Below are 22,537 nucleotides of genomic sequence, written 5' to 3' on the forward strand. Positions count from 1 at the left end.
ATGTCGTCGATGGGAAAGAAAATTATTTATCAGTTTGATCCAAGAGCGATTTTTTTTACTTTGCTTTTACGCGCGTGTGTTGTAGTCTTTTAAAAGTGCGTTTTCAGCTGTCTGCTTTATTAGAACGGAGAAGCACAGGTACGCGCAGCGTTAATCGGCGGAAAGACGCAAAGACGGCAACCAAAAGCAGTGAAATTTAACTATTCTTATTACCAGAGTTGTCATATAATATAAAACTAAATCCCCCTAAAGATGAAATACTAGAACCGCCCAAACATACACAAACTCAGTTTCTACCGCTTACCGAACTACCTCGGGTCACGGGGAGCCTGTGCCTAGTCTCAGGCGTCATCGGGCATCAAGGCAGGATACACCCTGGACGGAGTGCCAACCCATCACAGGGCACACACATACAGTACACACACTACGGACAATTTTCCAGAGATGCCAATCAACCTACCATGCATGTCTTTGGACCGGGGGAGGAAATCGGAGTACCCGGAGGAAACCCCCGAGGTTTGGGGAGAACATGCAAACTCCGCACACACAAGGCGGAGGCGGGAATCGAACGCCGACCCTTGGGGTGTGCGGCAAACGTGCTAACCACTAAGCCACCGTGCCCCCCCCCCCCCCCAACACATACATATGACACAAATCCTATTTTTGATCAATAAAACATCAATATGCTTTTATTCCTTGTTATTACAGAGCGTTATTAAACTGCTAACACAGACTTCTTGTGCTCTAGTTGGTTGTTTAGTATGTAAATTGCTATTCTCTGTGTGAATAGACGTGTGCTGCATAAACGTGCAACTTAAACCACAACTCAGGTGAAAGCTTTTCCCGCACCGTCGCTTTACCCGTTCACGGAGATTCCTGCAGTCGCGTTTGCTCGCTTGCTGAGTGACAGATGTGTGTTGCCCTTTTAAGAGGCACGGATCTCCTCTGCCTCCGTGACGTCATGACAGTGAACGCTCAGGCCCTCCTCCTTCCCCTCCTCCTTCCCCTCCTCCTCCCCTCCACAAACGCTGAGCGGTGGTCGGAGTGCAGCAGCGCTTATGGGCGAGACGCACTTTCTGGGGTTTTAAGGAAACGATCTCGCGCTGAAATGAACCAGAGCCCGGTCTCCGGCGCGGATTGACACGGAAACTTTTGCGATGGCCGCAAAGGCGCAAAAGTAGCCGCAAGAGAGAGAGAGAGAGAGAGAGAGAGAGAGAGAGAAGGAGAGAGAAGAGAGAGAGAGAGAGAGAGAAGACAGAGAGAGAGAGAGAAGACAGAGAGAGAGAGAGAGAAGACAGAGAGAGAGAGAGAGAAGACAGAGAGAGAGAGAGAAGACAGAGAGAGAAGACAGAGAGACAGAGAGACACACAGACAGAAGGAGAATATCTCCGCTCAGATCGCCACCGCACGCAGGCGCAGGGCTGTAGAATGAGATCCCGCTGCAGCTTCTAACGGCAACAAAACCGAGTCGGAAAACCGTTTGTTTTTGTTTTCTTTTTTCGCCCTCTCCTGATTTTCTGTCGCAACTCGGCTTCCGAGGCTGTTGTTTTGAACCTGTGATAGATCCTAATTATGGCGGGGAAAGGGACATCACAAGGCACGGGAATATTGCTTGTGACGGCCAACGTCGGCTCTCTCTTCGAAGATGTAAGTGTGTCATGTGAAGCTTGTGCATCTGCTCTGCTTGTGATGCTTATGTGCGTCTCCTGGTCACTTGTTCTGCAGCCTGCATTCAAGTCCTGTGCACGCGCCATCTCTCAGCTGACCTAAGCCACATGCATCTCTCTCTCTCTCTCTCTCTCTCTCTCTCTCTCTCTCTCTCTCTCTCTCTCTCTCTCTCTCTCTCTCTCTGTATGTGTGTTTGTATATGCTTACATATAAATATATGTTTGAATTGATCATGCCATAGCTTGCAATCCAGACTGAGAAATTGAGAAGAGGATGCATGCTTGTGTCAGGATAGATTCTGATCTGCAGCTCTGACTTCTCCTCCCACACCTGCTCCTATATTCTGGCTAAGAATCTGGATATTTGAAAGATGCAAGTTTAGCTACAGTAGAGTAGTCATCCCACAAACTAGAGCCATAGGCATCATCATGCCAGACTGCTGACAGATTCATGCTTTACACTGTGATACAATGCTGTCACTATCGTGAAGTTTGTGATTGATGAGTAGTGATAGTTGTTGAGTAAATAAATAAGAGTAAAGTTTGCATGGTATGTTTAATTTGTTGCGAAACTTTCTAATTTTCTAAAAACTGTAACAAAATCCTTTTCTTTTTTTCTTATTCGTCATTATCAAGCGATGCTTTTTTAAAGTTGTTCAATTCTAAGATTGGCAGGGTTTCATTATTTAAACCTTCTGGTCAGTTTATTTTCATAATTATTGCATTCGCTTGTTTATCTGCAATAACTGTTTTATCCTAGTCAGGGTCATGGTGGCTTCATCCGGCTTCTGTCCGAGGAACACGTGGGATAGGGGTCCACAGCGTCGCAGGGAACCATGCACACTTATTCACACCTAAATGAACACAACATGGGAGGAAATCAGAGAACACTGAGGAAATGAACAGACATTTTATCCCTAATCCTAGCTAATTGAAATAAAAGTAAAAAATACAATGTTCATAGTTTATAGAAGAGATTCTATTTGTCTGTTTTTGGTCATTTAGTCAGTTACCTTTATGATTTTTGGCAGTCTAACCCACATCGACTAACAGAAGCCTCTATCAATAATGCTGATAGTGGTTGTAGCTAGAATTACAGACTTACACTTTTGCTATCAGTGCTGCCACGAACAGATTTCTTCCAAAAAGGGACGCACTGTGACAAAGTTTCAGACACACTGTATTCTCACCACACAGTAACTAATCAGAAAACAACCTGTTTGTTCCTGTAATCTGTCTATAGAAGTGAAATCTTTTATGATCATGTGTGGACCATGGGGCAATGTGTCTTTCTGATAACTCTCAGCTTCCGTCTGTGTAACCCTGAGCACGCTGTATCAGATGTTAATGTCGTGTAAACAGTGTAAGTTGCACTCTCTCTTCTGCGTGTGATCTTTTAATGCTAATCATAGAGAGGACAACCCCCCCTTTCTTCGATCTCCAACCAAGGTTAAAAATAGTTTTGCTGTCATGACTGTTGAACTTTGGATGTCTAATAGATACCACTCTTCCCTCAGTCCATGTTTTTTTCAAAAAGAAAAACAAAACAAGTTAACATGATATAATGTTAGAATGGCTGCTGTGCACATTTTGCTTGCACATCCACATGTCACACACTCGCTGTAAGTGGGATCTTTGTGCATAGTGTGTGTCTGTGTGTCTCTGTGTGTCTGTCTGTGTGTGTCTTGTCTCTGTTTGTGTCACTGTCTGTGTTACGGTCTGTCTGTCAGTCAGTGTGTTTCTGTGTGCCTTTGTCTGTCTGTGTGTGTCGGTCTGTGTGTTTCTCTGTGTGTGTGTGTGTTTCTGTGTGTATGTTTCCATTTCTGTGTGTGTTTCTGTGTATGTGTGTGTGTGCTGGTCTGTGTATGGTGTAGGTGTGTCGTGTAGGTGTGTTGTGTATTCCAAATTACACAGAGGGAAAAAAAGCAGGTCATACGCACATCATTTAGTCATAAAGCTAATCAGTAAAAAGTCTTATTTTTGTTTATTTATCCACTGAGCATGTGTTAAGCGTGCGTCAGAAATCCCGTCTGCAACTAGCAGGTCAGATATTCTGAACAGCGTTAAGAATTTCACGCTCTTCAGGAAATATTATTCGGTTTTCTTTAGGACAATCAGCTGATCTGGCTGCAGCCCAGAATGGATTAAATCCTGCTGGAGCTGCCACCTACATGTCTTTATAGAGTGAACGGTGGCAGCTAGAATGTAATGTTCTCATATATAGTATCAGATCAGTGTGTAGAAGGGTTTTAATTTTAGTCTGCCTATGTGTATGTGGCGCATAAAGCCACAGAGCTTGTTTGCATGAGGCAGTTATGATGGAACAGTCTGTGTGTGTGGCAGAAGGATCTTGTGAACTGCACTTAATTTAAGAATGGGAACTTCAAGTTTGCCTATTCAAATGTCAAGAAAATGAAGCTGCTGTGACCTGAAGTCATTTTGTATTTTGTTTCTTGACAAACAAGCAGCATGCTGAAACAATATAACATACATTTCCATTGCCTAGAACTATAACTATTGATCTAATTCTGTATTTTGTTTACTTTCCATTTTATTTTATTAACATACCGGGCACTGGTTTGCTAGCCTGACATCTGAAACATAATAATAACTTCAGTAGTCAGTCCACCAGGCTAGTGAAAGCTGCAGTGTCTGGTTTAACTAATCTAAAAACGAATGTAATTTTACCAAACGTCTTAATGTGTATTGATGCAGGAGAGTAAAAATACTTCTCCTGGAGTTGTAGCTGTAGTCAAGTCAAGAAGCTTTTATTGTCATTTCAACCATATATAGCTGTTGCAGTACATAGTGAAATGAGACAACATTTCTCATGGATAAGGGTGCTACATAAAATAAAGACAGAGCTAATGACAGTAAGTAAATCTTAGCCACATAAAGCTAATCTTTCTCCTGTCCTTTTAATGTCTTGATGAAGCTTTGTGGTTTCGCTGATCCTAGGCTATGATGTTTACAGGTTTTGTGTTCATGGGACTTATTCTAGCACCTGAAATAATTTCATTGTTTGCGTCTTTATTTGTTGCTCGATGAAGTGTCTGTGTGAGCATACTGCACCGTGTGCTTGCCTATGAGTTACGTAACAGTCTATATGCTGCATCGTGTAACAGTGTGTACTGCACTTCTGTCAATGGTTCCACATCCTTTTGTATTCTTGATCGCGGAAATATAGTCTCGCATGTGTTTAAGCTAATTAACCTGCCAGACTATATAATGGATTCAAGTAAATTGTGTATCGGTAGAGACATAAATAGAGACAAACCGGCTGGGGTGTGTTTACCTGAGGCCAAAAAATTTTATATTTTCCTGTTTTGGTGGTTCAACTTATATGAAAATAGACACTTTAGACACTTTTTAATAATATGTAATTTTTTAAATAAGCAGTTTTTTTGTTTTTGTTTAGCCTACCAGGGGAAATATGTTAACAGAAAAGCTGAAAAAAGTTTTTTTTTTGCACACAATTGTTTATAACTTCAGAGTAAATGGTGAGATCATACCCAATACTACTCTCTGAGATGCCCCAAGTGCTTGACCGTAGGTTAAACCAACAGAGAGACAAAACATGTCTCACAGTGTCCCTACTCGTTTAATATTAAACTTACAGCGATAAAATATTTCTGATTGAATAATTTGTTATACTGATTGAAAACGACTAAATTCCATTCCACAGGCAGAAGGTGGAAGTCAGTAAAGTGGATTCATCAAAAAACTAACCCTGTGATGATAATTATATTCCTGAACCTGCTAATGGGAATGAAAGCTTCATAGCCTGGATGATCTGCTCGTGATTTTTCCATGCCATGTATATATGTGCAAATCTTGATATTGTATATTAGTTTAAAACGTTGAGCTGTACATAATTTCATTTACTTTTATAGTCTTGTTATAGCCGAGAATTGTCCATCACGCTGGGTCTCTGTTAGAAGGAATCACAGCAATCTGTTTGCTTTTAGTAATGTCGTAATGCTGTAATGTTTCCAAAGAGATCTTCCAGATGAGAAATAAACATTGCATGAGTAACCATATCAGAAACACATCTCGTGATCTTGCAGGACGATTGAAGACACGAATTCATTTAACAGTTCATGTTAAAATTGCAATAAAGCCAAAAAGGAAAAAAAAAAGGATCATATTATTGTGTTCATCAGTCACTAGGCTCCATACTGCAGTACAGGGTGAGGAACGCTGGCCAAGCCTAAATTTTCTGTTTTTGTTCAGTGCATGTTGTGACAAATTACACCTGGATAGAACTTCCTGGAAAAGACTAGCCCAAAGGATGTTTTTATCCCAAGTGTTCTGATAGCGTATCAAAAACGATCTTTTTATCTGCGCTTTAAGTAACATTGAAATCTGGTAGCTTAAACTCCGAAGGCAAACAATTGCAGTGCCTTAGAGCTCTTTCACACCTGTTAACCCATTTGCTGAGTCAGAATCAGATTGACACTGACACGTTTGCTTTGGTTGCCATTTGGTTGTGTTTGGTTTCATGCTCCACATAATTAAATGAAGCCCGAAGCAAAATAAACAGGGAAAAAAACACTTGCTGAGAGAAGCATACATTTTAAAATCATTTGTTTTAGTCAAACTTTTAGTCATTGCTCAGAAATATATCAAGAGTAAAAGGAAACAAGTGTTCATAGAAGCAACAGAAAGCATAAAATCAATGCTGTATAGATGATTAGTCAGTTTTATAAATATATGGTTAAATAAACTATAATATATAAATAACTAGTTTAAATGATGTGTATGCTTTCACTGTTTCACAAATTTTTATTTGTTTATTTTCCCCCATTTGTCCAAATACCCAGCATGCATTGTATTTTCAATGCACTACAGCTCTGTCCTTTGGTTCAGTTTGTAACTCATATTTCAATTTAGCTCAGCGTCACTCCAAACCCAAAATAAACAGCATGCTCAGGTCACTTCCTGCACGCAGATCGATTCAGAGTCACATCGGTTTCTCCCTGCAGTGGAATCACATTTGCTCTGTAGTGGACTTTGTTCACTTCACTAAGGCTCATAGTTAGGCTCATAGTTTTGGTCTGGGACCTGAGTGGGATTTGTTGTTTTCTCACCTGCCCAAACAATCTCAAGAGAAAATCACACCAGGAAGTAAAAAGGAACAATCAGAAAGAAACCCTAAAGTAGCCTAATGTTTTACAGGATGAGATAAACCTTTTGTGTGAAGTGAGATTTTACTCTGTTTGACTCTTAGCTGCTGCCAGTTACACATAAACATGACATAAACTGTTAATGGACAGTAAAGAAGCTACGAGGTCATTTAAAAACATCTTGTGTAGTTTTCCAGTCGAGTAACCAAGCACACTTCATGTAAACTTGTGGGCCGCACCAATAACTTCATAATAAGTGTTTCTTTAAGTGCAGAAGAAAGACTGATGGGGATTTTTACCTGCTGTCATGTTTCTTATTTCTAGCAGACGATTTTTTGTGGAAATGAAGTTAATAAATAGCATTCGTTTCTGTGTAACACGGGATTGGAGAAGATTTGCTTGATTAAGTCTGAAGTGTATTCATTTGTGTTTGGAACACGGCTGTTGGAGTTGACATAGCAGATCCAATGATTTGAATCTGTCTCTTTCTTCCTCTTTCTCGAGTTCCCTCGATGCCTCATTAGTGCGATCTGCTTCTGCACTGTTTTCATGAGAAATGCTTGTGATGTGCTATATTTACTTAAGCCAAATAAACATTAATAAATAAAGTTCTCTGAAAGAAGGCTTGCCACACTGAATGTGTCTTCTGCGTGCCTTACTGTTGATCCGACGGTGCAAGCCCAAACACAATAACTTCATTGTAAAGACTTGTGGAGTTTCCCTTTTAAATAAACACACATGGCCACAAGTCTTTCATTTTTAGCCACTATATGGTAAACACTGAGAGTGTGCCGATGCAAGTCAGGAGGCGAAAGTCCGCACACTGGGCCGAGTGTGTGAGTGTATGTGTCTGAATACATGCACGTGTGTGCGTGTGTACATGTATGCGTGTGTCTGCGTATGTGTGTCCCAGCGCACGCATGTGTGTATATGTATACACTTTCTGCCTCAAAAGTTAATGACCTGATGAAAAGGCTACTGCTGGCATGAGAGAGAGGTTGCTGAGTTTTGCTTGGCCACAAAGCACTTCCAGCACTTCCTTTATGGAACAAATGGCTTAAGGTGGTTGTTAGTAACGGAATATAAGACCATGCATTTTAACACAGATAGACTTTCCAGAGTTTAATACAAGTTGAGGACGTTTGACATCCTTAAGTGCAAAGTGTCAGCGAGGTAAATCTACCACTAAATTAACGCCCTCTGTCTTCATCCTACAGGCTTTCAAGTCTGGAAGCACTAAAGAAGAAACGGTAATTGATCACGAACAAAAGACGTCAGCCTGTGGCTTTTGGGAAAGGAGAGGGAGGTTGGAAAAGTGTCTCTGGAGCAGTGATGGAAACTTAATGAAAGGAAGATTAGGTTATTTTTATTAGCGCTTTGCTTCCCCTGCGTGTCTGGCTGCTCATGAGTTGGAATTTCAATGGGAAAGACTAATCTGGAATTCCAAACACTAAAATAATCAGTATGTGTTTTTAAAGTGCCTTTTCTGCCTGTCTGCAAACACTTCAGAGACTCTGACTGAATCTTTTGATCTGTTCTCATCTCTGCTACCATGACAAAATTTTTCTTATGGTACAAAAAAAAAAACAAGACAGATTGCCAGACCTGAGGAAACTGGTATAAAAAGGGAAAAGTCCAAAGGAATTTGTTTTAGAAAACTGTCCATATGTGATTCACAGCTAATCATTCTGGTCCTGGAGGCAGAAATGTTCTGGTTAATTGCAGTGATGTCAGTTGGCCGATGTCACCCCCTGAAACTCTCATGCGAAGATCTAACAAGAAGAAAGCAACTAATTACAGCAGTTTTCCAAAACATCTCTTGGCATCTCAGATGGTTTACTGCAGGAAGTAACAATCGACTTGCTTTTGTTAGATGAGTAACAGAAAACTGTTCTCATGTAACAGATACTTGATGTCTTTGCTACATACTTCCTCTTTAGTGCATAAGATTGAGTAATCATCCGTTCTCCGCTGTTCCTTTAGTGCTTCCACTACATCCACTTGTATTGAGAGTAATGGACTGATGCCAACTTGACATTCACTCCTTTCTTTTACATAAAGAAACAGGAATCAAATCCATCCGTCCATCCATCCATCCATCCATCCATCCATCCGTCCATCCATCCATCCATCCATCCATCCATCCATTTTCTGTACCACTTATCTTATACAGGGTGGCAGAGAGCTTGCAGTCTATTCCAGAGGAACCCAAGGTGGGGGACACCCTTGATGGGGTGCCATCCTTTTGCACACATCCATTCACACACTACACACAATTTTAGAGATTCCAGTCAGCATACCATTCGTTTTTGGACTGGGTGAGGAGTACCAGGAAGAAACTGTTCATCAGATTCATGAATCAAACCCCCAACCCTAGAGCTGTGACATAAACATGCCTCCAGGAATGAAATAATATAGTTTATTTGCAGCAGACTGCTTGTCATTATTCTCATTAATTTAAGCCACAAACTGCTCACTAATGAAGCGTTAAAAGATAACTTGTCACTATTCAGTCATGTTTAGTTGCTTCTCCAAACCTTTGTAAGCAAATCTTTTGTAGATAAGCAATATCTTTTATATATTATAGCTGGATACCTTTAGTCTGGTAGAAATGAATAGTTTGGGTGAACTCAGTGCGAACTCGAACAAAACAAAACAAAAAGATCCTCAGATTTTCCAAACAAGAGTGTCTGAATTTAGCAATAAACACAGCTGATGTAACTGAAGATAATTCAGCTAATCCAAGAAATACACTCTTTGTGAAGTTTATGTTTACAGTAAATGTAGTCAAAGGGCCTCTCAATACAGACATGACAATAGACACTTCTCTTACTAGGTCGTTGAACTTGTAACATAGACACTCAGGTAGTGATAGAGCAAAGGATCTATTCTTCAGGTAAGGAAGTAAGATAAAGTGGTGTATGTCAGTGTCTGCCGTTGATCCATAGACAGAATCTTCCAGGGAATGTTGGAAGGTTGCCGTCATTTGCACACGCTCATTCACTTCTCAGATAAGGCTCGCCGTCTTTGCTGCTAAATATCACCTGCTTCCTTCACATGACGACTGTAACCCATCCTTTTGTAGGTCAGTTCTCACGTTTATGCTGCTTTCATGTATTGTTATTTAAGGGTTACTAGTCTTGAAACAGACTTAGTGAAGTGTATGAGCTACACTTTAAAATCGATTCATTGTCTTGAGGTGTTCACTGTGAAGTATGTAACAATAAAAAGTCAGCTTTTGCTGTTGTGGTGATTTTATTTAATTAGGGAAGCGTTCTCTGTTCGTTTATATTAATATTATAATTTACACCATATCCAATATCAGGGAGAATGTAACATGCAATCAGGGATTTTGTGTTCATTAGTACAGTGTAATAAATGCCGGGTAAGGGCCATTACCTACCAATGTGTTCCTCAAGGTGAAAACATAATGGATGTAATTTAGATATATTAAAATTTCCATTCTCACACATTCACTCAGTCCTGCTAGAGATAATCGGTACTCTGTATATCATATAGAAGTTCTTCCCATGTTAGGGCATGTTCATGTCTTCTTTTCTTTCTTTTTTTTGACTCACAACAACTAATGAAAGGCCCCAAGCTCTAACACATTCAAAGGCAAATATTGTGCCTGTAGTTATTAGTTAAGATTAACTGGGAGTATACAGTGTATGTTGTCTTGTCTGTACTTCTTCAGACCAGCCACATCGAACTGTCAGAGGGAGAATCTGAGACCTGGCATGCTTGCTCCCAGTAAGCTGAACTGGGAGATGTGTGTTTTTATTATACCTCCTGGTTGCAGTTTGGTGTCTCCTTACTACAGTATCCAGACAGAGCAAGGGCGTGCAAGCCACGGTTCATATTCTCCGTTTGCCTTGCGTGTTCCGACGTGCCGCTTAGATGGAATGTAAACACCAAGCACAAATGAAAGACGTAAGACAGAGCTCACCTTTTAAAAAAAAGGGGGAAAAAAAGGGCTGGGCTAATCACAGTCCTGTACAGCCAAAGGGAGAGTGTGTGCATACAAGAGCGAGCAAGCGCTCTCACAAACGGCTGGTTTCAGCTACTTTGCGTAGTTGATCCTGTTCTGCCTGGGTTGTTTTTGTTGATTTTTCCACTGCTTGTGTTGCCGAGCCAGACAACTTGTTGAGTGAGAGAGAGTAAGAGATGAGAGAGATGCCCCTTCTGTAATAGTAATATGTGCTGTGTTGTGTCCATTTTGCTACGCAGTTTATCCACACACTTTTATCATGAAGGCTGACAGGTGACCGATTGAATTTTTGTTATTCAGCAGTTGGATAGAGTTCCGGAATAAAAAGAGCAGGTTACCTCATGAAAGTGTTTATTTAATTTAGGAAATGGATGTTATGACATCTGCTGTCCTAGTGGTTGGGATGAACGTACAGTATGAATAATAACTTTTCAGATTTTTTTTTTTTGCTTTTGCTTTGGAGAATTTATTTAGTTTGTAAGAAGGTAGAGATGTTTGACTGTTCCACGGAATCTCTGAAATCATACTGGGATCCACCTAGTTTAATGGAAAGTCATCCTTTTTCATTACCATGGAATTACTTTTTAGTGTGGCTGTTGCTCTGGGCCGATGTATCTTTTTTTTTTCTTAAATTTGCTCTTGACCTTTGTTCTTGACCTGCGGATAAACATGGCAACATTCAACACTGCGTATCAGTGGAGTGTGATCAAATCACATCCACTCGAATGACCTGTGGTGGAATAAACTACCCCTCAGGTTTATATTCACCTCTGTATGTTTAGAAGAAGATGATGACGGCAAGGCATCTGCCTCATCCTCACTGTTCAATGTGCTGTAATTGAGTGTGTATGTGTGGAGTCAATTAAGTGACATGTAACATATGTGTGGCTAGGACTCTTTTAATCTTTCTCACTAGCCTGTAACTAGTTTCTTTCCTTTTTTCCCCCCCCTCACTCAGACTCAGGATGTACTAAAAAATGTTCTTATCATTTTAATCAGATGTGGATACTGAAATAAGTTTGTCATTGTCACAGCTATTTTTATACCGATATCTGATATCGCTATTGTTTATTTGTTCGTTTATCTTCAGTAAGAACTTGCCACATGTGCAGTTCTTGGGAATTGAGCAAAAGGGCTCATGTTTGCAGGGAACCTGTTCGTTCCATGGAAATAGTAAAGCAATAACAGGATGGAAATCCTAAAGTCAACAAAGAATCATAGGAGAAATGTCTGGAAATTGGAAAGATTCCGAGTTAAATGTGCTAAAGAAATTTGTGCTAAGGATTCATGAATGACCGGCAGTATGGTTTCTGATCATTTATAAAAGAATCATCTGCAGAGTCTGACATGTAGGGAAAAGAAGCTAGCTATCTGCAAACATAGTTTAGTGTAATATCTTAGTAAATATCTGTCTTCTTGTTAGTTGTATTTGAAGGCTGCAGGTTTAAATGACGCAAGTTTTGGTTATTGCAATGCACACCACTAATGTCCTTGCTTTCGGGTGTTTTTTGACCTTATTCACCCAAGTTTTCTACCTTCACTGTGAGATGAATCGAGTTATTTATATGTGGAACACTTTTATCGTGCAGGAGTGTGACATGGCTGTGTGGCCATGTCATTAAAGAGGGACTTTTGTATTCCAGGCTTGTTTTGACTATTTCCAGAGTGGAAGAGTGTATCAAAATACATGGAGGGGGAATTAGATTATTATTATTCTTTTTTTTTTGTGATGAGTTTTATAGTATAGAATTACTGGCAGCAACCAAAGGGCAAGAAAAAGTCCTCGGGTGGAGGTAAAAAGATTTAGAATCCTTCTAATCCTAGAAATCACAATCTTACAAGTGGTACTAATCAATATATCAGTATATTAAATTCTACTGCAGGGGAAACAAGCAGGTTGGTTCAGCAGTTAGTGGTCAATCAAAGATGACGGAGCAAGGGCTTGGCGTGTCAGTATGGGTGATAGTTATAGATAAATCTGCTTGTTCCAAGTCCCCAGGCTAGTGATTATCCACTCTACCAAGTACTGAATTCATAAAAAGATCTAAATATCTAAGTATCTGCATTTTGTTATTCTTGCCATTGATATCAGCTGCATGTATCGGTCAGAGACAGTGAGGTGGATTCTAAGAAGTTGATAGTGATGAGAGCGTTAGTTTATTCAAGACATTAAACATCAGCCATTAAATACGCTAAAAATGAAAGAAGCACTTAACCTTTAAGGGCTGCGTTGTACTTGACAACCAATTAGTGTTTTTGATCCTGTGTTTGAATGTGTACATGTCTGTTTGAGGGATCCTGGTTTCTCTCTGCAATGGAAAGCATTAGCACAACCATAACAGATCCTGGACCAACATCAGTAATTCTGTCTTTGCCACAAGGTGCCCATTTATGGCAAATATGCAGTAGAGGTTGACAATACATTAACCCCTGCTTTACATTTGTGATTTGTATATTCACTTATACACACACACACACACACACACACACACGCAGAAGAGTAAGCTACGTACTTTAACTTGTGTCTCGTTATCTCTGTGGTAGTATCAGATTGCTGTGTTTTCACAAGAGACATTTAAGTAAAGTAAACGAGTCATTTGGAGAAGGTGATCAGGGAATTGTGTGGGTGTGTGGATACTTAAAAGTTCCCAAACAAAAGGTACAGTGTGGGAGTGGATATTTATTTAAATGTATTTCAATTTCCTTTGAGAGTTTCTCCATGTAAGAATTTCTCCCCAAAGCAACTCCACCTAAACTTGAACTCGCAGCGCCTCCTGTTTCCTTCGCACTCTGCATGAGTGGAAAAGTTGTGAAGAGTTTTGGAAACGTGCCTAGAAAACGTCAAGTATTTCCAGAGTCGTGCTGCCCCAGCATTGTGGCTTGTATGTTGCTGGTTGTGTCAGGCCTTAAGGGAATCCACAAACACGGAAGTCTTGCTCGGTCTGTGCTGATTAATTCCTAGTCAGTTGCATGGAGGGCAGCATGAGTCATCAAACTTCTCCGATGACTGTAATTTGCTTGTCAAAATTGTCTATTGGAACGTTTCTCACCAAGCCTTTGTGTGGTTTTTTTTTTTTTTTTGTAGTTCAGATGTTTGGGCATTTTCTCATGTTTAAGGCTTATCACCACTATTGGGCTCGAAGGATAGTGAGGATTTATCACCCGGCCCTTTGTTTACCTGCTCTTTGCATTTTCCATTTCAGAGGTATGACCCGACCTCGTTATGGAGTGTAAGAGTTAAATGTGCGTGTGCGTGTGCGTGTGCGTGTGCGTGTGCGTGTGCGTGTGCGTGTGTGTGTGTGTGTGTGTGTGTGAGAATATATACACTGGAGGAGAAAAAGGAATCTGTTAGTCAGATAAAGAAATCTACTGTATGTAGAGTTTACTTTTATGTAAAGTATTACTTCATTTAAAAAAACATGATTTCATTGCAACTTAATATAAACAAATTTCTAATTACTAGATTGAATGATGTAGCATGAGTGTGATCGATTCATGTAGTATTAAGTTAAAGCCGTTACACTGTGAAAATCACATGGATGGTGCCACTGTTGGGAAACTAAAACTATAATATTAAAGTTAGCATGTTCCTCGTTGTGGAATTAATTATCAGCTCATTTGTGAGCTCAGTGTTTTATTTTATACAGTGTTTTCAGCAAATTTAGCAAACTGTTTTTTTTGTAGTGATGATACTGTTATACAAACCCTAATGTTTCCCAACATTTGCAGCGAGCTTCCTGCTTCCATACAGGAGCAAAGCTTTTAAAGTCAAGCTGTAGGTTTTTTTTTTTTTTTTAGCTGTGAATAGAATTAAAAATAGTAATTAGTGCTAAATGGTCATAATTGGGACCAAGAATAGACACGGACAACCAGTTACATAATGTGTACATATTTTGTGTACATAATATGTACAACATGTTTTGTGACATCACTGTTAATTATGATAAAGACGGGTTATTTCAGTACAGTAAAATGTAATATCTGCAAATACATACTGCAGCAGATAGTGAATATAGATATGACAAATATATAGGTATATCATCTTATAATACATTTTATTGAAGTGGACTTTGAGTTGTGCTGTTTTTCCCCCCTCTCTAACTGCTGTGACTTGTTGGTCAGGACTAAGGTTATCGCCTGCATGCTGTTTGCTGCTAACTGCATTTTCCATTTTCCACTCTGGAACAATGCAGCAGCTGAAGAGGCTACTGTTCCCTTTTTTTCTTTGGGGCCTATTTTTATCCCACAGCGATGGAGCTTCTCAGTTAAAGACATCCTTTCCTTCAGAAAGGCCTGAGTTTGCCCTCTGAGATCCCCTCCAACTCGTGTCACTCTGACTAATGTCAAAGTCTGCGCTCTATTTTAAGAAAAACAGAAAAAATAACATGGATGTGAAATCATGCATACGTGACGAGGTTCCTTCTGGATTCTTGGAAGTTCGTTTTTTTCCCCCCACTACTTGACTGAGTGTTGTTTTTTTATTGCTGTTAGTTCATTGTTGTGCATTGCTTCCTGCATGTATGTGCTATGGCGTGTTAGACTGAAATGGCATGACTTAGTACATTCCAAAGAAGGGAGTTTCCCTCTGGGGTTGTTTTAGCTAAGGTTAATTTTTCCTCTACTGTAAGCTCGCCATGCAAAAAGCTTTTTAAAAAAGCTGAAATACTTTATTGCTCTTGATCTCTTCCTTATATCTCTGTATCTAATAATGGTATATATGTGTGTAGATTACACATTATTAGGTACAGGTATTAGACTCAGTCCTCTTGGACTAAGAGGTACAAACTTTTTTTTTTCTTTTCTTTTGCCAGAAAAATTTGCCAATTCTAAATGAAACAAGAAAATAAATTGCTACAGGGATTCCATGGGATGCAACAAAAATATCACGTGAGCAGGAGATTTATACTTTCACATGGTGAGTGGTCGGATATGAAGCTTGCAGGATAAATAAAGACCACATTCATTAAAGTGAAATGACTTAACACTCAGGCTTATAGTGGTTACTTTTAATTGTAGTTATTATATTAGGTCACTACTTGGTTTATATTTTAAGTAACAGAATTGTCTAAATTATAGATGTCTAACATGGTACACATATATATTACGTATATATAATATTTATTTTTATAATTATACATACATATATAATATATATATATATATAAGTACATACTGTATATAATGTGTAGTACATTGTAAATATGATTAGTAGTACACTGTGTGTACTGACTATGTATGAGCACATTGCATCTTTTCCACATTTAAAAGTGAAAGTGACGTGACATACGGCTAAGTACGGTGACCCATACTCAGAATTTGTTCCCTGCATTTGACCCATCCAAAGTGCACACACACAGCAGTGAACACACACACACCGTGAACACACACCCGGAGCAGTGGGCAGCCATTTATGCTGCGGCGCCCGGGGAGCAGTTGGGGGGTTCGGTGCCTTGCTCAAGGGCACCTCAGTCATGGCCGGCCCGAGACTCGAACCCACAACCTTAGGATTACGAGTCAGACTCTCTAATCATTAGGCCACGACTTGCACATTTCACCTGGTACCAAGCATTTTGCACATTTTTCACCTGTATGTAAATTGTTCTAATTTCTGTTTCTTAACTACTGTATGTAAATGGTTCTGCAATTTCTGGAGCTCGCTCCCAAGAATTTCATTCACCATGGCACATGTGCTGTGGTGATGTGACAAAAAGGTGACTTGACTTGACATGGCCTAAAATCAATGTGCAATGGAGATTATAAAAAACAAACAAAAAAAAATAATCCTGAGCACATCACTGTTTAAAAGAAAAAAAGCTTTAGGCCACACACACAAGACATACTGAGCTGGTAGTTTGTTTTCAATCTGGCTTAATTAACAACCTTGCGACTCAGTGGACATGAATAACGGAAAGAAAATAGCTTTGTGGAAATGGTTCAAAGACCATTTTCTTCAATTTTCTGCTCCTGTTCTAGATTTTTTACAAAACCATAGCACAGTCCTGTAGTACACTGGTCACTTGTCAGCTTATGATCCTACTCTTAGCACCGAGTCTCTCTGCAATGCTGCTTCGTAACATCTGCTTCCATCAAGCTTCACTGTGAAATGCTCCTTCTCTGTCGGGAAGATAGTTTGGAGTGCAGCTGTGGAGGAAAGAAACGCTTGCTATTTTAACTCTTACTGAAACATCAAAAGCTCTACAGCTTTAACTCTACGGGTAAACTCTAAACCTAAACCCTTATTCAAAGCAGCAAAAATAAACCCTGCAGCAGATGTTGAGTGTGAACTGTATACTGTGTGTCACGGTTTCATGTTTAATCACAGAGAAGAATTGGACGGCTACCTTACCACTGGCTTTTTCAAGGTTATGTGTGGTTCTGTCTGCTTTTGGCTTTCTTTTTAAAGCAGGTGATGCTTTTTCTTTTAGTCACTGCAGTGACTCTATTGTGAAAAATACTGACAGTGTATGAGAGTTTATGGAAAAATTGTTCTCATAAATTTCTTAGTTCTTTTTAGATTAGACTTATGAAACAAGGCATTACAGAAGTGTCTCTGGGAATTCAGTCTAGTCCAAATCCATCATATTGCACACATCTGGAAAGATTTCCCTCTTTTACCTTCCAGTAGAATTAAGCCCAGGTTATATATAGTGCAATTGCATCATATCCTGTGGGAAAAGAAATTTCTTTCCTTTGCATAAACACACTTGGAGTGCTCCATTTTTGCTGTTGTCTTCTAGGAAAAATCATATTTTTGCCCTAGTTTAAAACACAGAGCAATAAAATCATGGTTAAAAAGGACTTGTCAAAAAAGTGTTGCATCTTAACACAAGCGTAGACTACGTTCATGATCAGCTCGAATAGTACTGAATAGTAAGGGTCAGATATGATGATAAAATGAGGTGTACGTGGTATTGTGACAGACGTTCATGTTCATAGGACAGACTTTCATGTTCTCACTCTGTTATTATATACAGATCCCATGCAAACTGATCACCCTAGTACAGACATCCTCTAGCATCATTATTTTACATTGTTTATTTATACAGTTCAAGTGACGATTTCACAAAATCTTAACAAAACCAAGCTGGCAGCAGTTGATGATGGTAGGATGATTGTATTCTAACCTGCCCTTATTATTGTCGAGAGCTGTGTGTCTGTGCTATTTGAGGTTGGGTTTTGCAGCTAGACAGATATAGATGTGTTTTCTGTTCCCTTCTCCAAATGTAAATACCAGAAGCTTATAGAGGCAAGGCACCACCAGGATTGGCGCCTGATCAGGACTAAATGAGACAGCTGTCTCATAAAAGAAGGGTAAGCTACGACGTAGATGAGCTTTGTTTGCTAAGCATGAACCGCACATTATTAGATTTGCTCAGTGTTTAGTAGTGCAACAGGTGGGCAGACGTCACTGGGGAGAAAGCGGCTGTGCCAAAAGGTTATCCAAATTCATATAAAGTGTTGGCCAAGCATCATTAAATGTCAAGGAAATAAGCTCAGATAATTTCAAATAACTTTCTTTTAGCTGACCCGGAGACTGTCTGGCAGAATGCATCTTTAACGACAGGACTATTTCCTCTGAATTTGACCGCACTCTTTTCCACACACTTTACTCTGGTTTTGAATTGTTCCGCTACATGCTGAGTGCCTGAGTGTGGTCTGTTCCTTCCGAGAAATCCAGATGCATTAGGAGCGTTTTATCTTGGTATTGATTGGCTGCATTGTGATACACATGCTCGGAATTACAGCAAGATCTGAGCTGCTTCTCAGGAATCTATCAAAACCACAGCTGATTGATGAGTTGACATAGTGTTGGTGGTTTAACCTCTGTCATTTAGGGATTTCACTGAAGAGCAGTAAATGAACCATATGTTTGCCTAGCTGTTGTGGGAGATGCTGTGTTTTCTTTTGTGAGTCATTTTAAACCAGACTTATTTCAGGTTTGATAACCGGCCAGACCCAGCCTTGCTAACTGCTCTGGTGTTCTCTAAAGTTATTAATACTTCTACTACTACTACTACTACTACTACTGCTAATAATAATAATAATAATAATAATAATAATAATAACAATAATGATGCTTTGTAAGCACCATTAATAATAATAATAATAATAATAATAATAATAATAATAATAATAATAATAATAATAAGACTATCCTTAAAAATATTCTTGTTTGCCATAACCCGACCGACCCTGTCAATTTAGGACCGACCCAATTTTAATTTAATTTTTTTTGCTTTAAATCCGACCAACTTGCCGGTTGTAAATTTGAGTCTTTTTTTTTTTTTTTTACTCTCCAAACAACTAATACAAAAGCAATAAAATAATATTAACGGGTTCAGGCACCATAATACATTTAAAATAAGCATCAAAAAGAAGATTTGCAATGATGCGCGCGAAGGATGAATACCCAGTCAGTGACGTCACGATATGCTAATTTGTCATACCTGCGTAATCACCATCACCAAAATTGTACTTTTTTTTTTAACTTTGAAACTTAAAAAAAAAAAAAATAGACCTCCCTACCGACCCTTTTTTTTTTTACTACTGTTACTGCAAACCAAAATATTTTAAGGATGGCCTAATAATAAATTAACTTTACATATAATGAAATTTAATGCTATTAAAATGCTACTCAAATTTAATTCAAATGGAAAGTAAAAATTGGAAAGAAATATAAATGAGTAAAAATATAGCCAGTATATCTAAGTATAAATAACTTGCCAGTAAAAGTAAGATGAATAATAAAAACTAATTAAAGGCTAAAGAGAAAAATGTGTGTTGAACTGTTTTTAATAAAAGTCGATGGATAAATCTGGATGATTATATGGAGCCTGATGAATGTTTAATGGTAATGTGTTCCAGATTTTCGGTGCCTAAAAACAAGGCCGCCTTCCTTTTAAGATTCATATGTGGATTATGGAGAAATCTAGTACTTGAGGATTTGAAGTATTTAAAACAACAGTAGATATGTATGAATGCTTGTTATAAATGTTTTAAGTTAATGTCAGTCAGGTGAGTTGATGCTAAAACTGGTGTAATATGGTCTTGTTCTCTAGTTACGTGTTCTGTATTCAGCCACCATATTCCACATCTGTAGTGTTCTTCTCTCATTCTCGCATCCTCTCCCGAACAGGAAAAGCCCAATTACAGAGATATCAGCATCACACTGCAAACGTGATAGAATGTGAAATGTCTTGTGTGCATGCTGTGAGACTGTGTTCGTCCTGCATGCAGAGCAAACAGGATGCCCTGTTCTGGAGAAAGACAGGAGATAAGACAGGAGAAGAAAGAGAGGAAGATGTGTGGACAGCCTGGCGGCTGGGTTTGGAGCATCAGGATGTACGAGTAGAGTTGAAACGGAGGTTGGTCGGTGGATTGCTTTGTTTTGTGGGCTGCGTCACAAACAGTGACAGCTGACTGAGAGTAATTAGGGAGTGTCTGAAGATGGATAGTGGCTTAGTGTAGTTTAAAGGAAGCACAAAGTTGTTCACCTCTTCAGGGTATAACGCCTCTAACCATTTCCTGTTTACTGCCTGTTCTTGCGTGAGACTATATGTGAGTATTCATATTCTTCCTTTTGCTTAGGTGTCTTGGCGCCATGCTGGCTTTATGCATGGAAAGGGCTTTTTTCCTAATGAATGATTAAATAGACCAACGTAGTAGCAGCAAATGCCCCACAACCCCTCCTTTACACACACGTCTGTACACTTCTTCCTTTTCCTGGTCTCTGAACAAGAACTTGTTCCAGTCCAAACCCTTTGTGTTAGCTTGTAAATATTTGTCAGCCTGAGTCTTAACGTCTTCTTGTTTCGAAAGCTTTTTCGCTCTCAAACAGGCCTTATAATGAATTTTCACATGTCAGTATGATATACAGTATACAGGCAAAAGTATGTGTACACCTGTCCCAGACATATTAGGTTCTTCCCTAAACTGTTCCTGGAAAGTAGGAAGCACACAATTGTCTAGATTGATTAATAAATTAATAATTTTCCTTTATTGAAACTCAGAGTACACCTACTTTAGCAAGACAATGTACCTGTGCATAAAGCAAGCTCCAAGAAGATATGCCAGTTGCTGTGAATTTGCCTTGACCTAAACCACACAGAACATGTCCTGTAACACTGGAACACTGAATGCCCGACTTCACTCCCCGACCTCATTAATGCTCATGTGGTTGAGTGTGCAAATCCAACAGCCACACTCCAAAATCTCCTGGAAAGCCTCCTCAGAAGAGTGGAGATTTTTATAACAGCAAAGAAGAAAATCTGTAATATCTGCAACAAGCACGTATGGGTGGTGATGGTCAGGCGTTCACAAACCTTTCGCCATAGTGGAAGCCTGTTCAAGATGTTGATGCCAGTTAAAATGACGCAATGTACTTTTTAAGACACTTTAATATAAGCAATATAATAAATGTTCTCGTGTGGGTACGTGCTAAGTGGCTCTGGTTTTGCACATCTGTTCATAATATAAGCTAGAAAATGGGTGCAACTCTACATAAATGTAGACAAGCCCAAGATGTTAAACAGATCAGTAAATGGAACAGTCAGCATAAATTGTCATTTTTTTAAAACTAGTCTGTAGACATAGAGTACAAGCCTTTTTTTTACAAGACTGAAAAAAAATTGTTTAAGGATTTTTCTTATATACTATATAAAAATAGATATAAAATTGAATAAAGCATCAGCACTACATCACAGTCTACCGTCAAAGATGTCATCGTAGATAGACAGTAACTGGGAATGATTGATGTGAAGTACAGGGGAGGTTATACAGTTTGAACAAGTAATCTGATGTGACATAAGCGGAGACAAAATCAAATCTGAGACTAATTAACACATTAACGAGACATCCACATGCACTGTTTGTGCCAAGAACGATCAGAGAGTAACAACTAAAGCGTGTGACAGAATGTCTTTAAACACTTGAGACCAGCTGAGATCACAACAATGAGCGTTTATTTCTTCTGAATAGGGTTAGAGTCTCACAGTTAGACATAGTGTACCAGGAGGACTACATTACAATTGACTCATCCTTACTCTGGTGGTTCTTATCCCTTTTTGTGTCCGACTGCTACTGTTTTTCTATACAAGTAATCCATTACAGCTTTAATAAACACTTCATAATACATTTTTCCTTTAATGTTCACCGCAGGCTTGTGTTTTTTAATGGCCGATTAATACCATGATACCATGTTGTTATCATACGAAAATTTCAAACCGTAACATCCCTACTGTACTTCTGAACCAGTAAACATAATATTGACCTCAGTGACTCCTGGGTTTTTAATCTGTGACAGACTAACTATAGTCCTGAGCAGGTCCTTTGGGGCCTTGTGAGACTGTACTTGACCTATCGAGAAGTGACTATGTCCAAAGTTGGAGAAATCGGCATCACTATTTCTTCGACACCGTAAATATTCCTTAGGGAGAAGTCGGTCAGAGATCCTAATTTCCTCTACATTTTTTCTTGTTTTAAGACAGTGTCTTCTGAGTGTGGGATTTGAATGGACTGCAGTTGCCAGGATCAGTTTTGCATTCAAGTCTCCATCATTGAACATATGATCATTTCAAAAGAAACGACTTCTTGTTAAAACACTAATGAATTTACAATCTCTTATAGTCAAACCATAAGTTGCTCAAAAGCTCCTGGCATTTGCATAATAGCATTTGAACATATAATGTACTGTATAGAAAGGAAATTATTTAGAATCATACTATCCACGTGAGAATTGGTTCCCTTTTATGTCT

At 39.1% G+C, this 22,537-nt stretch overlaps 1 protein-coding gene across 5 annotated transcripts in view; it reads left to right on the plus strand.

Annotated features, from left to right (window-relative positions):
• The first annotated feature begins 1,004 nt into the window (after positions 1-1,004).
• LOC113660971 (inositol polyphosphate-5-phosphatase A) overlaps positions 1,005-22,537 on the plus strand; it is a 140,425-nt gene continuing 118,892 nt past the window's right edge. For 2 of the 5 annotated variants that reach the window (XM_047812069.1, XM_047812068.1), the window contains exons 1-2: positions 1,005-1,647; positions 8,011-8,043. In XM_047812069.1, coding sequence (XP_047668025.1) covers positions 1,573-1,647; positions 8,011-8,043 — 108 coding nt within the window. In that variant the 5' untranslated portion in view covers positions 1,005-1,572. Of the gene's footprint in view, positions 1,648-8,010; positions 8,044-15,595; positions 15,700-22,537 lie in introns of all 5 variants that reach the window. The other 3 variants (XM_027174838.2, XM_027174837.2, XM_027174839.2) reach the window with 2 other exon arrangements.

This window comes from Tachysurus fulvidraco, chromosome 4 (genome assembly GCF_022655615.1).
Source record: "Tachysurus fulvidraco isolate hzauxx_2018 chromosome 4, HZAU_PFXX_2.0, whole genome shotgun sequence".
Taxonomy (NCBI): Eukaryota; Metazoa; Chordata; class Actinopteri; order Siluriformes; family Bagridae; genus Tachysurus; species Tachysurus fulvidraco.